At 40.2% G+C, this 24,317-nt stretch overlaps 1 protein-coding gene across 1 annotated transcript; it reads left to right on the plus strand.

Annotated features, from left to right (window-relative positions):
* The first annotated feature begins 171 nt into the window (after nt 1-171).
* On the plus strand, nt 172-19,126 carry RPGR (retinitis pigmentosa GTPase regulator). Its single transcript, XM_053386927.1, is given in 15 exon segments — nt 172-512; nt 2,198-2,323; nt 4,170-4,262; nt 5,329-5,391; nt 6,700-6,858; nt 8,008-8,187; nt 8,829-8,987; nt 10,395-10,550; nt 12,659-12,783; nt 13,582-13,767; nt 14,443-14,629; nt 15,508-15,614; nt 16,335-16,400; nt 17,014-18,702; nt 18,704-19,126. Coding segments are annotated over 15 exon segments (3,789 nt in total). The 5' UTR covers nt 172-370; the 3' UTR covers nt 19,055-19,126.
* The last annotated feature ends 5,191 nt before the right edge of the window (nt 19,127-24,317 follow it).

The raw sequence follows: 24,317 nt of genomic DNA on the forward strand, positions 1-24,317 counted from the left end.
CCCTTGAAATTCGTCGGGTGACCCTGGGCCATTCACTCCTGGGAATTCCTGCACCTCTTTTTCTAGGGAAAAAAAGCGCTGGTTTTGAGGATAACATTGGCACAGCGAACAATGATCTAACGGGAGGTACAAATGTGTAATAAATTAAATGCCCTTGGAAAGTTTCCAAGTGGGAATGCCCCCTGTTCTCGGTGCCCACCATTTTGCAATGCTCATGGAGGAGTCTTGCTAATTGCTATTTAACTATGCAGGCGGTAACTTTCGTAAAAGCAATATTTTGAGGAGGGTTTTTTGTTTCTTTGTTTTTTAAAAAGAAAACCTCTATGGTACTTGGAGATGACGCTCTACCTCGGCTTGCAGGCGACTCTCTATGGTCGCTGCTCTAGCGGCCTCCGTTGCTAGTGGCAGGCGGTTTGTTTACTTCCGGGATCCAGGCTGCTCGCGCTTCCTTCTGTCTCCCAGGCGCCTCCCCCTCGAGCCTGTCATGGGGGAGGCCGAGGAGCAGGTGCCCGGTGAGTCCCAGTCCTGTCCCCCCCTGGTCTCGGGAAGCTAGTTGGTTGGTGCCGGCGCCCCTCGCCTGCTTCTGTCGTCATCTGCGGGCCCCGCGAGGCGAGCGCGCGGCAGGTTCCCCGCCGCCTCCCTGTTGTTTTTCTCTCCTCTCCCCCCACTTTGCTCTTTATTTCCTCCGTATTGCATGGTAGAGGCAGGGAGAAGCGGGGAATTTGCTTCAGACTGAGGAGAGTTTGAACCCATTCCTAGCCCGTGCTTGCTCAGAAGTAAGTCCCGTTTACTTCTTGGGGGGACTTATTTCCAAGTAAGTAAAACGCCCTCAGTGTTTTCAGCCCCGTTATGCAGAGTGGCACATTGTATTTCAGGGCGTTATTTTTAGGCCACATGTTTCATTCCAGATGAGTGAGGAAAATGGTTAAAAGGTCAGATATGGGGCCTGTCACACACTTCTTCATGTAGTGTACAGTGGCACCTTGGGTTACATACGCTTCAGGTTACATACACTTCAGGTTACAGACTCCGCTAACCCAGAAATAGTGCTTCAGGTTAAGAACTTTGCTTCAGGATAAGAACAGAAATCGTGGTTAAGAACAGTTTCAGGTTAAGTATGGACCTCCGGAACGAATTAAGTACTTAATCCGAGGTACCATTGTATACTGAAACTCGGAACTCGCTCCCACAGTAGGCAGTGTGACTTGGAAGGCTTTTTTAAAAAGAAAGAATTGGACACATTCAAGGAGGATATGTCTATTCATGGCTACTAGCCAGAATGACTAGGCTCTGTTTCCATGGTTGGAGGCAATACGCTTCTGAATACCAGTTACTGGAAACTGCAGGAGGGGAAAGAGCTCTTCTGCCTGGGTCCTGCCTGCCAGCTTCCCACAGGTTGGCCACGGTGAGAACAGGACACTGGACTAGATGGGCCATTGGCCTGATCCATCAAGCTCTTAAAATGTCCTTATTTGCAAAGACTTGTTGAATTAAAGTGCTAAAAGTAACTGGTACCCACTTTTTAATTTTGGCCTCACCTGCTCCCAGGAAAACTTTTTAACAGAGCGATACTATTAATGCGCACCCAGAAGCAAATCTCATAAAAGTTCAGTAGGGTTTGCTCTGAGGTAACTGATTAGGATTGCGGTCTTTGTTTGTTTTCTTGCTACTTGTGTTTCCAATTTGAAATAAGGAATCCCACCTGTACCTAACAGCGCTGCTTGTCATATGACACTATCTGATAAAGTATTTGGACAATTTAATAAAATATTTGTCTCTATATTAGAAGAACTTCAGACACCAAGGGGAGAAAAATACACCCAAGGATTTTGGAATCTTAAAATACCTGAAGGGCTGTTACATACCGGTAGTTGTGTGTTTTCCCCTGCTCCAGCTTGTAGGTTGCAACCAATTGGTTCAAATTACAAGAACATTTTAGATTAAACAGAAGAACTTGCTAACAGCATGAGCTGTTCAGAAGTACAGCAGACTGCTTCTAACGGTGATACACTCTCCTTTTTTAGAGATTTCTAAGCAGAAGGTGAGTGTGCCATAGCAGTGAATTTCCTGCATCAGGACCAAGCTGAACTAGATTACTTTTGAGGTTTCTTCCAGATGCCATTCTCTCAGAAAGAATGCTGTTAGGAGTAAAGTATGAAATAGAATTCAATATTTACGCTATTTTTTTTCTTTTTAGAATCAGGTGCTGTATTCACATTTGGAAAAAGCAAATTTGCCGATAATGTGCCTAGCAAGTTTTGGTTTAAAAATGACAAGCCTTTTCACATATCATGCGGAGATGAACATACTTCTGTTGTAACAGGTTAGTGTTTAAGGTTTTTTTAAAATTACTTTCTGTAGCAGCATTTCAGTAAAAACAAGTTAGCATTGTACTAGTATTTTCACAAATTCAAAATATTTTATTGTGAAGGTTCCTGTCCTGATCACACTGTGGTAGCAGTCTGAACCCACTTACTTGAGAGTAAGACGTATTGTATCCAGTAGGATATACTTCGAAGAAAGCATGCATTGAATTGCGCTATGAAGGCCCAGTCCTGAGGCAGACTTGTATGTTATACAGAAGTAATGATGTTTGCAAGATGGTAACATGACCTTCCTGTGTTTGTGAAATGGAGAAAAAGAACATATATATATATATATATATATATATATATATATATATATACACACACACATATATATATACATACACACACACACAAAAAAACAACAACCTCAATATAAGATACTCCCATACATTCTTATTTAAATTTATATATTGTTATTATCCTAATACTTATGTAAATGTGAAAAGGAAATTTAGGTGTCTTTTCATATTGAGATACGTGCCATGAGCTTTGTTTGCATCTTCCTGGTCTAAAAACTTTAAAATGTATCATAAAAAAGCTGTTTTTTTGATTAATTCAAAATTCAGTCTCTCGGTGATTTACTTTATACATATTTATCCAATATTTTCTGTCATCAAGAGAAGGGAAGCTTCTGAGAGCAGCTTGCAATCTCAAAAAACAATAAGCAATAAAGCAATAATTGTTACTCCTAAAGTAAATTTCACAAGATCCTTGAAATTGTATACTTGGTGATAATACCAAAATTCAGCAGCAACTGAAGCCATGCAGTTTACAAGTCATCATTAATCCAGGACTAGAACTGGCTGAAATATGATGATCAATGACTTAAAAACAAGTGCTGATGTTCAAACATCATCTGAACAATCTCTTTGGGAGACCAGTCCACTGGTATCAGTTTTGAAAAATACTTACAGTACAATCCTTATCCTGGATCCACTGGCTGTTAGAGTAAGGTTACCAGATTTTTTTCAATGAATCCAGGGACACTTTTCAGCTTCCCAGTAAACAAATGGATTTTGTCAGAGGACTGTTTTGTAAATCCGGGGACTGTCCCCGGGAAATGGGGACGTCTGGTAACCTTTTTAGAGTGGGGTGACTTTATAATTATTGTCAGCCTGGATCGCTCAGTTAGAGCGTGGTGCTGATAATACCAAGGTTGCAAGTTCGATCTCTGTATGGGACAGCTGCATATTCCTGCATTGCAGGGGGTTGGCCCAGATGATCTTGAGGGTCCCTTCCAACCATTGGAGCCAGCTCCATGGGGCCATGGGTGCTTGGATACCCACAATAATATAATTGTGGGGGCTGGGCACCCAAAAAGTCAATGAGAAAAGCCAGGCGGCGGCGGCCCTGCCTCCAGGAGAAAAGCAGTTCAGCTCCGCCCTCTGCAGCCAGCAAGCGAGGCACCATTTCGGGGGTTGGGTGTCTCTGCCTCTGAGTCCTAGACCCATGGAAAAGAGTGCCTAACTGGCTGCAGAGAGGAGGAGCCACCGGCGCCCCCCACCGCAATGCAGACGTGCAACGTCACACACACATGCCTACACATAGTGTGTGTGACTTTGCACGTCTGCTTTGCTCAACGGAGACCCACAATCCTGAGGGTGAGATGGCACCCCTGCTTCCAGCTCTACAATATGATTCTGTGTGTTTTTGTAATTTGCAGTATATGAAGCGTACATGATTATTATTTGAGCAGGGGAGGATCAATGGCAAAAGGCCAGCCAAAGTAATTTCGCATTTTTAGAGAACCTTAAAGCAAACTCATTGGTGATCACCTTTTTTAAAAAATATATTCTGTAGAAAATGGTAAACTTTACATGTTTGGAAGCAACAACTGGGGACAACTTGGATTTGGAACAAGGAATACTGTCAACAAGCCAACTTGCGTGAAAGGTTAGTCTCACATATGTGGTTTTATAATAGATGCCATAATTGAAAATGAGTGGAAGAATGAACTCAGTCGCTAATACTTATGGTGATTCCTAACACCACTACTATAATCGCTCCCACTACATTTGGGACATAGGCACAACTTTCATATGAGAACTGTTGAACAGCTATTGCTCCACTTTATTTAAGAGAGAGGGAGAGAGAGAGAAAGAAAGGAAAACAAAAGGCTTTTGAGAATTGAAATAACCACAGTTAGAATATAACCACAGACAAAGCCTTTCAACTACGATTTATGAAATAGTAGAAAAAGGTAAAGAAGAAGAAGACACATGCGAGTTTTTTAAGCAACAAATAAACTTTACAAAGCAAGGGGGGTTTCTTTTGTAGAAGGGTAATGACACTGATAAATTATTTTCATATACATTTTTTATTTAAGGCAAAGAAAAAATTAATATAGCTCTAACTCTTGACAAAATGCATAGTATTTTTATTTCTCCCATCATTTTAAGATTTAAGGTATTTGACTCCAACGTTTTCTCCTGAAGTATGGAAATAAATCTATTTGAAAATATGCCTTCTTTTATGTTCCAAGCCCATCATAAATAACAGGACATGTGCTGTTTTCTGTGGTTTAAACTCAGAGGCTGAGGAGTGAAAAATCAATGTTTGGGTTCGTTTCTGGCCAGAAACGCTAAAGCAAAGAGTATCAGCCTTCATTTACTCCCAGGTTAAGTGTGTATAGGACTGCAGCCTTAATGATCCATTATTATTATAAAAATGTCATTGAATTAGACCAGGTTCTATGGGCAAATTTGCAAAATGGAAAAACCGCAGCCAATAATACATTGCAAACTATTGTGTTGATTGCTCTAGAATGAGTTCAAACCTAATTTCAGTGGCTAATGCGCACCTGTGGGTTCCATGCTGGTAAATTCTAGACTGGAGTATGGAGGCTCTAGTTTTTTGCCATTTTTCCACTTACCACTGATTGGAGGTATGTAAAGTTGGAGCTTAATACATTCAACAATATTTTTTTTTAAATGGTAACCACTGTCTATTTAATCCTCAGCTTTAAAACCAGAAAAAGTAAAACTAGCTGCTTGCGGGAGAAACCACACCTTGATTTATACAGGTACGTCATCTATATTTGCACATCAAATATCTTATGGCCGCTTTCTGTGCACATTCTAAGAAATAGTCAGAACCTTCAAAAAAACAAAAAAACATGTGCACCTTTTATATTGAACAAGACACTTGGTCCATCTGCTGTAAAATGGCCAGATTTGACTGGCTGCACCTTTCCTGAGGCCCGAGACAGCCTTGTCATCTGAAATTCATTAACTAGAACATCCTGTGACTAAGTGTCATCTGTATGCATGCATAGTATGTGATCTACATCTAAGTTTTGACCCTCCCTAATCCTCACTGAATAATTTTCAACTATCCTTAATAGAGCTGATTTTAAAAAAACAATATATTGGATAAGATTTTGCTTAGCAGTAGCTAACTTGTTCAGTGTGGTTAACCCAAATAAACCTCTGGCCACATAGATCTTTCTGTGGAGGTGGTAATAGCAAGGAAGTCAGCTGTTTTCTTATTGTGAATTCAGGTAGTAAATCTGATGCTGCCATCCTACTGAGATGGAAACATTCAAGGTAGCTCCTGTCAATAAATTCCTGCAAGGCATTTATCATTTATAGGAAATTCTCCTTTCCTTATCACGGTAGAATTTAAAGTCTTCAGTCATACTGTGAAATGAATAATTTTGAAAATATTTAGATCTGATTGCCATTCTTATGTCTGTTTTCCCTTGTAAATTATGTACATTTTTCATTAAACATGAATTCATTTTAATCAGGACCAAAAGGTGTCAGGTTAAACATGAGAAAGGCACATGTTGTGGTTAATTAATTTAATGCCCGTCATTAACATTTGTAGTTTGTGTGTTTGAGCAAGATTGCATTTAATTAACTTTGGCCTGAGTACACATGCTAATTGATTCTCATTGCTAGCTGAGCCTTTACCTGTAGTGCAGGGGGGCTAACTTGTGAATCTTCTGGTGTTGCTGAGCTACAGCTTCCTCAGCCCCATTGCAAATTGTCTATCTCCGAGGTTCTTTTCATTCTGTTTAGAAGGGAAGGAATAAAACAAGTCATTCCCAATTGTAAATATTGATTTCCGGCCATGAGCAGAAACTACTTTTACTATGTTATGCATATTCCAGTAGTATATTTTTGGAATGTAGAATCCTGCTGCAGAGCAATGATTCTTAAGTACTTAAATAGGAATTTCTACAGGCAGTCTTTGAGCATTTGAGGGCACCAGGGATCAACCTTTTGTACATTGGTGAAAATAAACTTGAGCTGGTCTGATTTTTTTAGGTTTTGCTGTTGCTTCAGATGAGAGTGTGCTTATTCTACATGTGCTTTTCTGTGTGCAGAACAAGGAAATGTTTATGCTGCTGGAGGTAACAGTGAAGGGCAGTTGGGATTAGGTGACACAGAGGAAAGAAGCACATTTCATCTAATTAGTTTTTTTAGTAACCAGCACAAGATCAAACAGCTGGCAGCTGGATCCTACACGTCAGCAGCACTAACTGGTGAGCCCAATAGCTAACACAAATATTGTGTGTGTGTGTGTGTGTGTGTGTGTGTGTGAGAGAGAGAGATTTGAGGCCTTTTATATTTTCCAGTTGACTTTTGTGGAAGCCTGATAAAAAAATCACTCTGCATATATCCAAGGACAAATGTATTGTTGCAAATACTGGGTGAAAATGTTGACGATTTTGACAACTTGATACAAGTTTCCAGAAACATCCTTACTTGGTTCCTAGTTCTTGACTGAGGTACATCACTGAACAGCAAATGCTTTGCATTGCTTAACTCTTTGGAAAGTATCCTGCCCTACAATTATTTATTGGGTTTTCCTATAATTTTAGGGGGAAATTTTGTGAGTATCCGAATATTATGAACCTATTTAGGTGTATAATAGCATATATTTATATTCAAGTGTGTCTTCATAGGCCCTTTGTAGCTTGACAGTTTGACTACTGCAGTCTCCTGGCTTTCAGATTGAACTGCTCTTAAATTTAGCCATTTTCTGTGTAATTTAATTTCATTGCTGTCTTGATTTAAGAGAGAAATAAGCTTAGATAGGAGGGCATAGCATTTAGCACTCTGTTTCCAGATACAACATGCTGTTTCTCATGCATGGGGTGGGGTGGGGGGTCATGGATCCAGTGAAGTTTTTACTGTGATTTTTGAAATTCAGCTCTCTGTCATTTCATATACTATATTACAAGATGCTTTTAAAATTCCCCTCCACCAAACTCCTCGGGTTCAAAACATGCAAGGACTGCATTTCAGGAATCACAATATTGAGGTGTTGCTGTAAATTGGAAATACCATGTGTGGAGTGTGCTAGCTCCACAACCTCATTCAAGTCGCCCTGCACAATTTCAGTGGTGAGTGTCTCATGGAGACTTCTGCATGATGTAGAATGCTGGAAATCAGGATTCTAAACTGAATGGGGAGCCCACATGGGTAGAAGTAGGCTCTGTGCTTCATACAGTTGCCCTCAAACATGTGGAGGGAAAGGGGTTTTGCAAAGCACAGCAGCCATGATTCAGTGGCCACGTAAGCCCAGAATAGGACTTACATGGCCACTAGATCATGGATCCTGGGTTTTGTAAAGCCACCTTATTTAACTAAGTAAATAATACACTTACAAAACTCTCTTTTCTTTTAAGAGGATGGACAGCTTTTTATGTGGGGGGACAATTCCGAAGGACAAATTGGTTTGGCTGATGAAGCTAATGCATATGTTCCTCATCAAGTGGATGTTGGTAAACCCGTTTCCTGGATCTCTTGTGGATACTACCACTCCGCCTTAATAACACGTAAGTGTGGAAATCTGGAGAGATGCAGAGGTGTGGTGTACTTTCAATCATTAAATCCAATTATGCCCCTTATAGTAGTTTGGGATTAGATTACCTGTCATTACTTGATTAAGAGTTTGGATTCTGTTTTTGCTTGGATATATGCTACTAATTTGGTGGTGGTCAAACTCTTATAAAATATTGATCATGAACCTATTAATCTCTGCAAAAATGGTTTGGTCTTATTATTTGGGGAAAACATAATCCTTAACATACAGATAGCTGAGATAAATAAACTGACAGATTCTGTACATAGAAGGTATGAATTTTGAGCATTAACTACTGTAGTGGGAAAATGGTAATGGAATTTATTGACTGTTGGAATAAGATCAGTAGTCATATAAAGCTGGTAAATGAATTTATTTCTGTAATCTGATCTTTCTGCAATTTGTGCAGAGTTGTTGCAATATAGTTTGATGCTGATTAGCTTATTATTATTATTATTATTATTATTATTATTATTATTATTATTCTAGTGATGGACCTGTAATCTAAAAATAAAGTGGTGGTGTGTTTAAGTTTAAATACAGCCCTGTCTTATAAGATACATTTGTCATAAAGGAGACATGCAAAAAATGCCTCTTTTGTCCTAGCCTTAGTCTCAGTCTTGCTGCTTTGTTGTTTTCTTACAGGAGATGGAGAACTTTATACTTTTGGGGAGCCTGAGAATGGAAAACTAGGTCTTTCAAAAGAGCAACTGAAAAACTACAAGGTCCCACAACTTGTTTCTGGAATTTCTGGTAGGGCCAATAAGGTTGCCTGTGGAGGAGGACACACAGTAGCGCTTGCAGGTATACTAGCTTCTTGCTCCTCAAATTGTGGGCTCATGTTTTAATCCCCACAATCCTAAACTGCTGAATCCACACATTTAAATGGGCCCACCTACATACGACTCAGCATATTGGATGCTGTATGTCAAAGATGGTGGAGACGATTATAAAATAGCTGCTTAGTTTCTGTTGAAATAATTTAGCAAAATTAATTCGCAAGGTGTCAGTGGCAAATGGATGTAGTGATGGAAATTGTAGAGCAAAACTAAGTAAAGAAAAGCTATTTAAAAGTGATGGAAGAAGGGGCAGAATTGGCTAAGAAAAGGGACAGTGTGAAGCATCTGTCTAGAGGCAGGTCCACACCATACATTTAATGCACTTTCAACACATATTTAAAGCACATGAGTTCTTGGGAACTGTGGTTTTCCCCACACAGAAGTTCCCAGCATCCTAAACAAAGTATGGTTCCCAGGAATCCTTGGGGGAAGTCATGGGCATTAAATATACATATTATGTGATTTAAATGTATGGTGTGGATCTGCGTATGATCAGTGGTCCTCTTATATGACGTAGAGTTTTAGTGCTGGGTTTACACCATTTGCACATATGCACAGTACTAGAACTAGTAGCTAAATTAGCTGTCTGGTGGTGATTTTACATAACCAAAGCAGAGACAGTGAAAAGCCAGCAACACTCAGGTCTTTGGCATGCTACTACTCAGGCTGAATCCTATGTGTTCTGGTTGATTCCTCTTACTGACAACTAGGCTGAGATGTTAGTGAGACTAGACCCTGCATAAGGGAATGGGGTAAAGGTGTTTACTATTCTAAATAACATCTAACCCTCTGCTGAGGCTTTTAAAGAGGTGTGGTTTTGTTTTGTTTCCTTGTTTTTTTGCTTCTGTATCTTCCAGCAGAGGGAGCTTTAATATTTTATTTAGTATAATATTTTGGGTTATGTAATATGATATTCTTAGAATGATATTATGGGTTTAAATATATTGCTTATTCTCATTTTTAAAAATCTCTCTCATTACTTTTATTTTTAAGTACAAGGCCTGGTGTACGCATCACATTGAACCATAGGCTAAAACAAAATGTGGTTTAGTGTGAACACATTGCATGTTGGTTCATGCTGCTCAGTTCCAGTGGTGCTCCTCCTTCACTCCTGCTAATGTGTAGTAGACATATGAAATGTTGTTTCCTCCAAACCACAAGCAGAAAATCAAGAGCAATTCTTGGTTACTACTCAACTACGCATTGATGGTTGGAAGAGACATAACTGTATTCAGATGACATGACAAGTCACATTCTGCGGCATGCCAGGAATTGGGGAGGAACAGCATGGGAACTTTTGAGCAGTGTGCACTAAGAAACTTGGAGGATGGAAAACTATGGATATAATATTAATCTCATGTATGTTTTTCAGAGGGGAAGGTCTACACATTTGGCCTTGGCCAATATGGGCAGCTTGGACATGGTACATTTATTTTTGAAATTTCTGAACCAAAGATAGTGGATTGTTTGAGAAAGCATAAAATCTGTAACATTGCCAGTGGGGAAAATCATACAGCTTTAATAACAGGTATGTATGCAGTTAGCTGTGAAACGTATTTGCAATGCTATTGGTGTATTTTTGTGCATAATACAAAATTTTCCTGTTTTTAAATCTGCCAGGTCACAGAGAGATACGTAAAACTTTTCCTATGAAACATTTTAAATAAAATTTTCTCAAATTAAGACTCAGAACAGCTGAAAGGGACCCTCTGGGGCTAAGGGCAAGTTATATAAACAGAAACTCCAGGGAGTATCATTGAAGAAAGCAATGCTTCTATTGTTTGAATCAGTTGTTCCTGCTGAAGGGGCATTTCTGAGTTTGACGGAGCCTTAAGCAACAGGGTGGGTAAAACCCTGTTGTGGGTAAAACCTCAGCGCCTAGGACTTGCCGATCGCATGGTCGGCGGTTTGAATCCCCGCGGCGGGGTGAGCTCCCGTCGTTCGGTCCCAGCTCCTGTCCACCTACAGTTCGAAAGCACCCTTAAGTGCAAGTAGATAAATAGGTACCGCTTTATAGCGGGAAGGTAAACGGCGCTTCCGTGTGCTGCTGTGGTGCCGGTTCGCCGGAGCAGCTTCGTCACGCTGGCCACGTGACCCGGAAGTGTCTGCGGACAGCGCTGGCTCCCAGCCTCTAGAGTGAGATGAGCGCACAACCCTAGAGTCTGTCAAGACTGGCCTCTACGGGCAGGGGTACCTTTCCCTTTCCCTTTCCCTTAAGCAACAGGGGGACTCGGAAGAATATATGTTTGTATTTGTTTGCAGTTCAGAAAAGGAATGGGGGAAGGAGATGACTCTCTGAGATTTTATAAGTTACCAAATATTTAATATGTATAAATGGAGGTGACAAGACCCTGGTGGTCTTAAACATATTTCATAGTAATTCTTATCTATATGTGGTTTAATAAACAAAACAAAAAACCATGCAACATGTACAGCACAGTCCTATATTTGCCTCCTCAAAATGGATCTCAATAAATTCAATGGGGTATACTCTCTGGTGTGAGTATTGCAGTGACATTTGCTTAGTTCATATTCAGTGGCCAAACCATGGCTGAGCATTGGGTCGTGCTTGAGGCTTGTGTGCTCTTTCCGCCACAATGTCTCCTTCACATTTTCTGACATACTCCCTGGTGCAGGCAAGGCATAACTGGTAATTAAGTCTGAACTGGACAAACTGGTATGCCTACAAATTAGAATGGGAATCCATGGGTTCATGATGCATATGTGTGATTTAACCCATTCTTATGATTTTAATGGAAATTGCGAACCAGACAAGAATATCAGTGGCAGCTGCTGAAGTGCTTAGACAGGCTTAATGGGAAGCACTCTTTTCAGAAGAGTGCAAAACCTGGCTTGTAGTACTCAGTTACCAATCGTGATTATACATCTTAATTTAATGAAGTCATCAAGATCACTGAAAAAATCTCCACACTGTGCGATAAATATATTCACCAGATGTGTTTTCCTGTTCGTATGCTAATTTTATTTTAGCATAATTAATGTAATTCAGAAGATACATGACCCTTCTGCTAATGATGCTAGCGGTTTTTCTGCTGCAAATCTATTTTCTGATCAGCTTGCCTTCTCTACCTTAATCAGCTTGTATGTACTTCCTATAGATTTGGCTCAGTAGCTGTCCATTTTTCATGGCCTTAATGGTCCTAGTGGTTGATGAAGATTTAGTATTGAAGGATTAATACCTGCATTGTAAATAGATGTTCGGGTTTTTAAGGTAAACTTGAGGAAGCGGGGTAATCCTGAAGGCTAGAATGCAATATCTACTCTTGACACTTGGAGCACTAACTCCTTATTTTTACTGGTTCAATGGATCCATTAGGAAGCAATTGACATGGAAAACTTGAGAACGTCAACATTCCAAAACATTCAAATGTAATAATATTATGAACATCATTTTCATAGCTATATATTTTACATTAGCCAGATTAACTTTTCTTTTTTTGTTTTCCTTCCTCTAGTGGAAAAACCTATGTTACAGGTTGAAATACTTATTTCAGAATTTTTGCTCTTGGAAAGAAAGTGATTCTCCTTTCTAATTAGATATTGTGGCTTCACCCACTGCTTTTTACACACTGCTGCATTACATGTTAGTTAACATGCTTCTTTCTCCACATTTAGAGAACGGCCTTATGTACACCTTTGGAGATGGACGACATGGCAAATTAGGGCTTGGGGAAGAAAATTACACAAATCAGTTTTTTCCTACGCTATGTTCCAATTTTTGGGGGTTTGCTATACAGTCGGTAAGGCCTCATTTTTTCTTCATACTCTGAAATACTAATTCAGTATATCTCATGTTGTACTTAAAGGTACCATATTTAGAGGTCATCCATATGTTTATACCGTGCTATATTTTTAAATTGTAGATGAGCACTGGAGACATTTGTATTTCTTGGTATTTTTTTAAAAATAATTGGTTTACTTTTTCTCTTTAGATAGAAAAATAGATTTGTATGAGATGTTTCTTTGTGATCAAGGCCAGTACTGTGCTATGTGCACTGTAAACTGTTTGAAGGAATGAACATCTTTAAGCAAATTTCTTAGATTCTACAGAAGATTCTTAGATTTCCGTATAGCAGTTGGGATATAAACCTCTGCTACTTAATGGATTTTTTGACATCAAGGCTACGCCCAGCCTGTCACTATTTTGCCAAAATAATCATATTAGGGTGAGGTATCAAAACAAGTTTGCCAAAAAGGCACACTGTTTCTCGCCCTTCCGCAATTGCTTCACGGACAGAGTGAGGGTGAGTGACTTAAGTCTCCCTGAGACAATCACTTAGAAAAAGAGCACCACCAAATGGTAATCTCACACCAATATCTCATTTCTTTCCATTTAGAGTCTCATATTTGTCACGATGACTTTGCTCAAAATACTATGTTTTGGAAATGATGCATAACGTGTTGAGGGACCGTAATGGTGAAAGTTCTGAAGATTGTACCAAATCATTAGGAGTGTGCTTTCTGCTTAGGTTTCCCCTTCCTATGTACCTGCAAAGTTTACAGCCTCCATTAATCCCTGCATTGACTTTGTACTGTAGGTTTCCTGTGGTGGTTGTCACATGCTAGTTTTTGCCACACCGAGGCCTAAAGAGCTGGGTGAAACTCATGTGTCAGACCAAAAGGAACACCACTTGTCTGCTGTGGTCTCTGAAGTGGGTGGAGATGCATTAGTAATAGATACCTTCCATCGGACATTATCGGCACGCTTGCGGCGGAGAGCGAAGGTATATTTTAAACTGTTTCTACTGAGCTTCAAAAAATGTCAAAAGACAACATGATCACACCTAGTTGCTATGCAACAAATCACCATCGGGGGCAGTCAAGGCTGTATATGCCAAAGGCGAAGAGATTTGCTAGGAAACACTTGGAGGAGAACTGCTTGACTTTCAGTATTAAAATCTCCAGGCAGCTGTACAAAAAAGTCCTGAGATCCAAGATGGTAAACCCTCCCTAAGTTGTTTTTTTAATTGAAGAGTGTGCTATGAAAATATCTGCATTCTAAGTAAATAAATAGCACATCAAACTTCCATGCTATAGTTGACTGGTAATTTATTGTGGTAATAATTCCTTTATTATGTCTTTCTTTAACTGAACAGTAGGTGCAGCCTCTAACTTGCATGATTGTAGTTTTACTCATACATGCAGTTTGAACTTACTATAGCCTTGGTATTTTCATCTCTCCTGAATCTGGCCAGGGAAGACCAAGCACACATTGTAGATGATTTCCTGACTTCAAGCATTACTGCACTGTGGGCAGATTTACAGCGCTCATTCTAGGAAAATGAAAAGCAAACACTGCCCTCAATCCCTCAATCTACCCCTCATTGTATTACTGTCCTTTATTGGTTACCTTGAAGTGACTCAAAAGCTGCTATGCTTTCTTTTCACCCTTTCACAAGGACAAATCACCGGAACAGGTTAACAGGCTGGTACGAACACTTCCTCCACTAGGAGAAGGTCCTTCAAAGCTTGCATCCTGTGCCATCAGCAACACTATTCCCCTTGGTGTACTCAGATCAAACCACCTTGACTTAGAGGCAGCTAATGGAAGTCAAGGCACCCAATCTGCTTTGGATGGTGAAACAGGTAAACTAATCACCAGTTTCTGTTATGCTCCCATCAATCATTTGTGGGGGTTTTTGAGCATCAGAGGTCCTTAAAACTGCAGTGCAATTATCACTTAGAGTCTCACTTGCTGATTAAATAATCAGTTGTGATACTGAGCAACATAAAGACAGGAAAAGTGCAGTACATCTACATAACCTGGGCAGGGTTATGTGATTGATTTTTTCCCCCTTTGCACCATGGCCTCATTTGCCTGCCACTGAAAACTTAGCTTATAGTTTACTGTGAGCATGCCAATCTGAGTGTTCAGAAGAAACTACAATCCCAGGCTTAGCATTATGTCTGGACCAGAGACTGTAGTTTGCTTTGCTCCATACAAACCAAGATCTGTACTTAAGTTTTGCTTTTGACTTACGGATTGTGGCTTGTTTGAGCAAAACAATCTGCTATATCTGGTTCAGACATAACATAAAGTCATGGTCTGTGGTTTTTTCCTCCCATGTGCTGGTAGGAAGGAGAAAATTGGCCCAGACTGCATGTTCATGGTAAACCATTAACTATTGTTTAACCAGACACGTGAACTGGGCCATGAGAGATCTGGGAATGGGGTCTCTGTGCTTTCTTGCTTGCTTTTCTCAATTAAATATGCCTCCCCACCTCCATATTTGCTGCCATTTGACCCATAGGGCAAGCAAAATATGCAGGCATCATTATGGACAGAAAACACATTCTTCCTTTTATTGTATTTACTGAAACAAGATTACTCCTCCTGCCAGTTGGGACTGCCAGGAACCCTTCTGTTTCAGTTCTTTCTCGGTAATTAGAGGAGCATCCAGACTTCCTTTTCCGCAAATAAGTGCATACATGAATAACTGTATATCCTGTATTTTGTTTTAAAGGAGATAAGAAAGAGGAGAAAAATGATGCAGAAGAGAGCTCAACAGAAGATGATTCAGATGAAAATGAGGGTAGAACCCTTGGGAGCACCACAGATGTCTTGAATATGGTAATATTTATTTATTTATTTTGTCTCCACAGATCTCAGGGGGCTCACAACATAAAAATACAATATAAAAGCACAAAATACATGATAAAAACACGAACAAAACATCCCACAAACCAACAGCCCCCTCCCACAAGCACATATACTACTAGTGATTGTATTTATACTTTGGTTTGTGGCTGAGGTATAACCGTTTTCCTGTGGAGTGTCCGGTGGCAGTAGCAACAGCAGGAAGAGCACGGGAATCTTTCCTAGGCCACTTCCACACTCCACAGTTACAACATAGAGAGAAAATGGTTTAATATGGACATAATGCTCAACTATGGTTTAGTTTTTCAGGAATGGGCCATGGGCTTGTGCAACACATCTCTCCTTCAGTATGACCACGAGGAGATCAAAAAAGTTCACATCTGTTTTCAGTTAATCACAGTTTAACACTATGATCAGCCTATATATAAACTGATTAATTTTCACTATGGTTTATTGAAACGACTCAACTTAATGAAAACTGTAGACAGTAATGCGCTAGATAGGCAACATGTTTTACCAGGCAGAAGACAGATTCTTACATTGCTATAATTCTGGTACTTTGGGCATCAGGCAATTAGTCTGGAAGGTATGTTGAGATCTTCCAGTTAAAAAGCAGAGTTCATGAATGTGTATTTAATGTTATTTTGTTAGCTAGTTACTGTTATTTACTACTCATATTAAAATACTTTCCAGACCCATGTGATGAGAATGAATCCTGATGACCATTCCTTAGAGTTAGCACCAGTACAGAAACAGAAGGTACTGGCAATTTATATATGTATTTTATCTTTTTATTTATTTGTTTATTTTTTTAAAAAAAATATTTTATCTAAAATGTGGTTATCTTTCCTGTTGCTATAAAACATTAACTACAGTAACTCTACTGATTCTAGTTTTAAAAAACCCCAAAACAGGTAAATTTTAAATATGCCTTAAATAAGAGTTGAAACAATTAAAACAATTTAATGCAGCTTTTGTTTCTGGGAACGTATTTAGGATAAGGGCAAATCTTTCCCCACACCAGGTTGCTTTTCTGCTTATTACTAGCAAAAGGTATATATACATTGTAGTTATTTTCAAAATACAACCTATTTTGACCAGTATACTTTTTCATCAGAGGACTGCAATGGGAAAGCAGGCAGGAGAATCCTGCTGTGCAAGTGGAATTGTGCTTATGCTTCTCTGAATCTTGCCCATTTTCTTCTTCATCTTTTATATTACCTTCATTTATGATCCTCTTCCATCCTGTCAAGCTGCTTATATTCCTTTTTCATGTTCTGATTCATTTGCCTTTTGTCTTCCTCTCATTTTATTTGTAACACTCTCCTTTCTTTTGTCCCCCCTTTTCTTTCTTGCTTCCCATGCGGAGTAGAAGAAAAATAAAAATGAGAAACTGGATATTCATGGTAAGGGTGGGATGAAAGAGTCTGTTCCTCCCCAAGTTCAGAAGGGTTTGGAATTGGGTGGCACATCTTCTCAGGTGGAACCTATACATTCAGAGTGTCTAGGAAAGGATCCCAATTTAGAAAAAAGTTTTTACGATGCTTTTGTGAGGAAAATTAAGGCTGGTAAAAAGTACTCGAAAAGTAAGTCTGCACAGGCCATTACTGATAGGGCACTGAAGCCTGACACTGACCAGACTATTAAAAAAGAATTTAAAGTAGCAAAAAAGGGAAAATTGGACCAAGTAAATTCTAGTTCAACCCCTCAGGAGCTGCCATTCAGCCATGCTAGTGATGGTATGATAGAAAAACACTATGTGGATAGCCAGGAAAATAAAGCAGAAGCTAAAGTAGTGAAATCTGATAAATATGGCAAAATATATGTGCAAGGTAAAGAAAACAATGAAAAACAGAGAGAGTTTAAACACAAGGAGATATTTATGAAGCAAACAGCAGTAACTGTGTCATCATCTTCAAGTGAGGAAACTAGTAATGAGTCAGCAAAATATGTTCTTCAGATAAACCAGTATAATTATGGCAAAATAACAAAGGGAGAAATGGATGTAGAAAACAGAAATATAAACTGGGAGAAGGAGCAAAATAAAGAAAAGGAGTGTTTTGAAGATACCAGTATGCAAGCTCAGAGTGAAGAGAATGAAAATATAGATAGTTCAGATAAGGCTGCCAAGTTAGAAGAGAATCTTGAAAGTGTGCAAGACAATGAAGAGTGTGGAGTTGTTGCAGAAGAAGCTGAAAACGAAGAGGAGAAGCAAGATGGAAAAAATGACAGTGAAGTAGAAACTGAAGGAGAAGAAGGTGAAAATGAATCAAATAAAGAAGATGACCCTGTAGCCATTGATAGAGATGAAGAAGTTAAAATGCAGTCTAAAGCAGAAAATGTGGATAGGCTGGAGAATGAGGCGGAAGAAGGGCAAGTTGACACAGATTTTGAACTGCAAGAGGAAGACGCAGAGGAAGATATAGATGAGGCTGTAATGGAAGAAAAATATGAAAACATAGAGGAGGGTGAATTTGTAAAGGAAATTGAGGTGGTAGAGGAGGAGCAAGAGAAGAATGAATGGGTGGAAGAGGAGAAAGAAAAAGAGTGCAAGAGTGAAGAGAAGGAAGAAGAGACAAGGGAGGAAGAAGTGGGACTAGGGGAAGAAGATGACAGGAAGGAAGAAGAAGGAGGAAAAGGGGGGGAGGAGGAAGAAGAAGGAAAAGAGGGGGAAGAGGAAGGAGGAGGAAAAGAGGGGGAGGAGGAAGAAGGAAAAGAGGGGGAGGAGGAAGAAAAAGAGGAGGAGGAAGAAGGAAAAGAGGAAGAAGAAGAGGCAGAAGCGGAGGAGGAAGGGGAAGAGGAAGAAGTTGAGGCAGAGGAAGGAAAAGAAGGGATGGAGATGGAGGAGGGAGAGGAGGAGGAGGAGGAGGAAGAAGAAACTGGAGGAGAGGGAGAAGGAGAGGAGGAGGAGGAAGCAGAGGAGGAAGAAGAAGAAGCGGAGGAGGAGGAAGAAGTGGAGGAAGAGGAAGAAGAAACGGAGGAGGAGGAGGAGGAGGAGGAGGAAGAAGAAGAAGAAGAAGAAGAAGAAGAAGAAGAAGAAGAAGAAGAAGAAGAAGAAGAAGAAGAAGAAGATGGTGAAGGGAGAGGAGGAGGAAGGAGAAAATGAAGAGGAAGATGTGGATGTGGAAGAAGAAGAAGAAGCTGAAGAGAGTCAGGAAGAAGCTGAGGAAGGGGAAGAAGGCAGGGAGGAGGAAGACAAAAGAGAAGAGGAAGAAGATGAGCATGTAGAGGAAGAAAAAGCAGTCCAGAAAACCAAAGGTCATAAACATCAAGAAAATAATAAGAGGAAACAGGAGACATATGATAAAATAAAAAGCTCTAAACAAAGGGTGACATCAAAACATGTTGTGAATGGACTACAAAATTCACAATTTTGGAACAATGTGCTACCACATTATTTGACACTAAAGTAGCCCTGAAGCTCAATTTTACATGGAAATTTTGTATAGGGAATTGTAATACAGTACTATGCTACTATGCCAAAATGTATATTTATTTTTTAATGATTTTTTTTTACTAAACAATTTTACTTGCCATTTTATATAAATTCCTCAAATTTCAACTTTATAAAACACACTAAAAGCAGTCTTGTGCTGTGACAAATCTGCCAGTGAGAACCAGGTGCCATGTTCAAATTACGAGATCTCCGCTGTTTCAGATTAGTGCTGTTTCACTGTTGAGTTTTTTGAACATTGCATCCAAAGAGCCCTTTAGGCATGCTCAAAGGGCTCTTTGAATTTTCTCTCCCAACAGCAGGTGCTTACTGCATTGCGCTTTTATTAGAGATTACTCTGGAGGGTCCACCAAAGGGAGTGACTATTTAGGGATGAGGAGTGCTGGCGTGAGAAGTCATATCTTGCATGTGCCATGCACACTGAATGATGCAGACCTTTGGTCTGATCCAGCAAAGACAATACTTTTGCTCTTGCAGCCCTGTCCTTAAGCTGCCAGCAGTGCAGCCATGCCATAAGAGAGTGATGGGGAAATGGTGACCCTGCCGATGTTGTTGGATCCTAGTTCCCATCATCCCTGGTGGTTGGCCATTCTGGCAAGGACTGATGGGAGTTGGGGTTCACCACGTTCTGAAGGTCTGCAGGCTCCCTACCCCTGCCCTAAGAATTTGGTTTGTCATCTAATGATAAAAAACCCTTGTTTTGTTTTCAGTCTCTGTCCAACAGCAGACATATAATTTATGTTGCCCAATTATGCGGAAGAATGTGGCTTCCTTTTTCATTTGTTCAAAGCATATTAAGTGCTTCTGTTGTTTTAATACATTTACTGTGCCTTGTAATAAGTTTTCCAATAAAAATAATAAAATTACGATGCACTTCTTTAAAAAAAAGATGTTAGTGTTTATTCTGATTTATTGTTGCTATGCAAGCATATTTATTTGGGACATTTTATTTGGATGTATACTTAGTTGCATATATGAAAAATGGGAGGAAGGATTGGAGACCCCCAAACCTTGCTGCTGTCGTGGGCAGTTTCAACATCCATACTGGGTCTCCTTGCAGCTCAGGATTTCATCTGAATAATAATTTGATAATAATTTATTATTTATATGCTGCCCACCGGCTGGGTTGCCCCAGCCACTCTGGCAGGCGTCCAGCAAATTATAAAACCACAGTAAAACATCATGCGCTCTGTAACAACTATCATCCTATCTCAAATAACTAGTACCACACACCTAACGAGAGATGACATTGACTTGTGTGAATCAGCACTTACTATATTTTTCCGCCTATAAGACGCCCCCATGTATAAGACCCCCCCATTTTTGAGGACTCAATTTTAAGAAAATGAGGGGAGCTGGCCCAAAGTTGTTGAGCTTCTCCCTCCCCCCCACGCAGCTGTGGGCAGCTGTTTCCTGCTCACAGTGGCATCGGGGGAAGTTGTGCTCCCACCAGCCAGCTGGCTGGCGGCGCACAGCTCCCCCCCCCCCAGCTATGGGCAGGAAACACTCCCTAGATCATTTTCCACTTGGCAGGTGCGCTGCTTCTCCCCCCCCCCCCCCATGCCACTATCCATGTATTGGACGACCCCAGTTTTTTGACACAATTTTTGAGTCAAAAAAGCCTCGTCTAATACACGGAAAAATACGGTACTAGCATACTGTGGTTATTACAGAGAGGAGGCAGGACTAAGACCTGGATTGTTTGTGTTTAGTTAGGAGGAGGAGATTTAGAATTAAGTCCATTCAGTTTCAGTGTTAGATACATTAGTAGACATTTTCTTGAGGTTTCTTTTGTACAACTTTATTTGTACATCTTTATTCCCCCCCCCCCAAAAAAAGTTTTGTTCCTCATTTTGTTTAACTGTATTGGATAAATACACAAATAAAATCTGTGTCAAAATTTAATCATGTTCTTGCAGTAGTAAACTAGTGCCTATGATTCTGTTCTCAACCGCCTTGTCCTTCCATAGTCATAATCCCATGTACCTCGGGAGTCGAACGTAATCTGTTCCGGAAGTCTGTTCAACTTCCAAAACATTTGACTTCCAAAGCGTGGCTTCTGATTGGCTGCAGGAAGCTCCTGCAGCCATTCAGAAGCCGTGGAAGCCACATCGGACGTTCGGCTTCCAAAAAGAACATTAGAAAACTGGAACACTCACTTCTGGTTTTTGATCTTTTGGAAGCCGAAATGAACAAGTTCCAGGGCATTCAAGAATCAAGGTACGACTGTACTAATAGTGCATAATGATTTGGTGACATCATCACAAGCTTCTGCAGTGTTTACAAAGGCTGCAGCCTCTGTGCAACTCACATAATCATAGAATTGTGGAGTTGGAAGGGATGCCAAGGATCATCTAGTCTAACCTCCTGCAGTGCAGCAATCCTGCCCACAGCCATCCCCAGGTGGGCTTCAACCACCAGCCTTCTGGTTGAGAGCAAGATGCACTGACCCATTGTGCCACTCACAGTACTTTGGCTTGAAATGTGGGTTAAATTACTGAATTACTTGGAGGTTTCCAGACTGGTTCTATCCTGTAAAATCTGCTGAAAAAGTCAAGAGGGATTGACTTGCCCCATGTGTAAAAAGGGGGGGCATATGAAATGGTCCTTAGCCCTCATTTTGACACTTTACAGTTAAATGAAAGTTAATGTTAGTACTGATTTTGTTGATCCAGGACTCCATAGTCTACAAAGAGAGATATTGAGCAAAAGGCTGAGTTGTCGTCATCCCCAACCATATTTTTCTAACTCAGTATCAGGCTCCAGAAACCTCCTTTTCTCTCTCAAACACTCTTTGTCTCTTTTGATTGAATTCTTATTTCTGAATTCATTGGCAAAGGGTCAAAATAGAGCAACATGAAAAGAATGGAAGGTAAAGTATATTATTAATTAAAATGTTTGGTAAACAAGCCTGAAGGAAAAAGTAGGCATTTTCCATTCCACTTGGCAACATCCTGACTGTGGAGGAGAACCAAATGTGTTACTGGTATTCTGAAGAATAGGCTGTGATTTGTTTATTTAAGTCTTAAGTGTTTGTATAAGTAAGCACAGTGGAGTTCAGTATCGTAATATATCTGGCTAACTGATGTTGATTGGGCTCATATTCAGAATTAAAGTGATTGTAAGTCGTTGTAGGGGGGGGGGTGAAAACAACATGGTTTTATCCGGAAAAGATGCTGTATTGGAAGATGCTAAAGTATAATTAATTCTTCTTCCCTTGTATATTAGAAATGGAAAGAGAAGGTAAAATGTACAGGAGCTCAGAAACAAACTGCACAAGCTTGTAAACAATCTGAAAATAGATAGTTGCAAGATCAATATCTAGCTCTCTTGGCTTTCATTCTGTTTTTACTGTAGAAAAGAAGTCAGTTCCTATAGACATGTTTCATATTCCAGAATTGGGACTTAGCAGTAGGACCACTGTGATCAAGCATTTGAGTGTGCATATAGGGGAAACAGGGATTGCCTATGATGTAATGGGTCAGTGCGTCTGGCTGTTAACCAGAAGGTCGGCGACTCATGCACAAACAGCTGTGGACAGGATTCCTGCATTGGAAGGGGGTTGCACTAGATGACCCTCAGAGTCCCTTCCAATGCTATGATTCTGATAATTTCTCTTTGGGAGAAATTAAATTAAACATCATGAGCTGAAAAAGCAGCTTGGGTTTCTATAGAGACAACTTCTGAAAATACAACTTTCAGAAAACACGTGGGGTCATGTAGATGGTTTTTATTTATCACAAGTCTACAGTGCCTCTTAACACAAATGTTTCCAAGGTGGCTTACATACAGTAAAACAATATGGAGCAATTCAGAAGTAAAAGCATAACTTTAGTTGAATGGTTCACATGTGCACCTTTGGATCTTTAAAGAATAAGGGGCAAGAATAAGGAGATAAAACTTCTGTTGAAGGATGAACATACTGAATTCCTTGACGCATATCTGCTGAATCTGGTTTAAGCGGTTACTCTGGCAAAATACAGAGAGACTGTGATCTTAATCTGAATTGCATAAAAGGGTCAGAGATTCTATTCCATGATTTTAAACAGGATAAATAGGCAAAATCTTACTTTTCTCAAAGAATAGCAACTGGGACAAAATGTGTCCATAATTCCTTTTAAAAGCTGCATTTATATTTATAGCAGGCTATTTTAGGGAACAAACATGTCTAGTTTGCTTTCTGGTCTTACTTACCGCTGAGTATAAATCTTAAGTATAAATCTTCCTGGATTGAAAACTTGAGCTACTTTCTATTTTCATCAGGAATGTTAAACTGCTATGGATTCTAGGCAGCATTCCTCTGCCTCGCCTTCCAAAATTCAGACAGTTAAAGTAAATGGATCTTCTGGTTTGTTTTTTAACACAGCAGATTGTAATTCTTTGGCAAATATGTCTTTCATAGAATCATAGAATTGTAGAGTTGGAAGGGACCCCAAGGGTCATCTAGTCCAGCCCCCTGCAATGCAGGAATTTCGTCTGCATGATCGTTTACATTATGAACAGATGTAGAGCATCTCACTCACTTGCTCCTAATTGCCTTGAGCACCATTTGGTGAAAAGGTAGGATATAGATTTAACCAATAAACAAAACCACCGAAATTGTTGAGCTCCGTCTGGCTGCGCTCATTCTGTTGTGGGAGGGGGACCCTCAAAGGCACCAGCTGCCTTTGGCAGCAGCAGAAGCGTCTCTGGCCCCTCCCCGTCAGCTGTGGATTTCAAGGAAGAAGACAGAAAATGCAGGTGTTTTTTCTGCCCCGAACTGCAGACGAGGCACACTTGGCAGAGTTTTATGAATAACTGCCACCCCTGGGGGAGGAGACCCACCAGATTTCCCATTGCAGGACTGTGACACCGCAGGGTGATCGCTGTCTAGCACATCTGGATGGCCACTCCGCCCAGCTCTGACAAGAAAACAAACAAACAAACAAAACCCCTCCCCGGAAAAAATGAAAACGGCGAAGCTTGCAGCGGCTGTGTCACCTCTCTCCCCCGCCTCCTCCTCCCGCCCCCCAGCCAAGGGAAGTGACCTCTTGTCACTTCCACTTCCACCAGGGCTCAGCCTCCTCCAGAAAAATTAAAAGCAAAAATCAAACCCTGAAAAAATGGGGGGGGGGACAGAAAACTGAAGGGGGGGAATGGGTTGCCATACATCCCAGAAATTTCTGGCATCTCTTAAAATTCAACACACACACACACACCCCAATGCCATTTTAGGCATTCGA

The sequence above is a fragment of the Podarcis raffonei genome, chromosome 4 (assembly GCF_027172205.1).
Source record: "Podarcis raffonei isolate rPodRaf1 chromosome 4, rPodRaf1.pri, whole genome shotgun sequence".
In the NCBI taxonomy this organism is placed as follows: domain Eukaryota; kingdom Metazoa; phylum Chordata; class Lepidosauria; order Squamata; family Lacertidae; genus Podarcis; species Podarcis raffonei.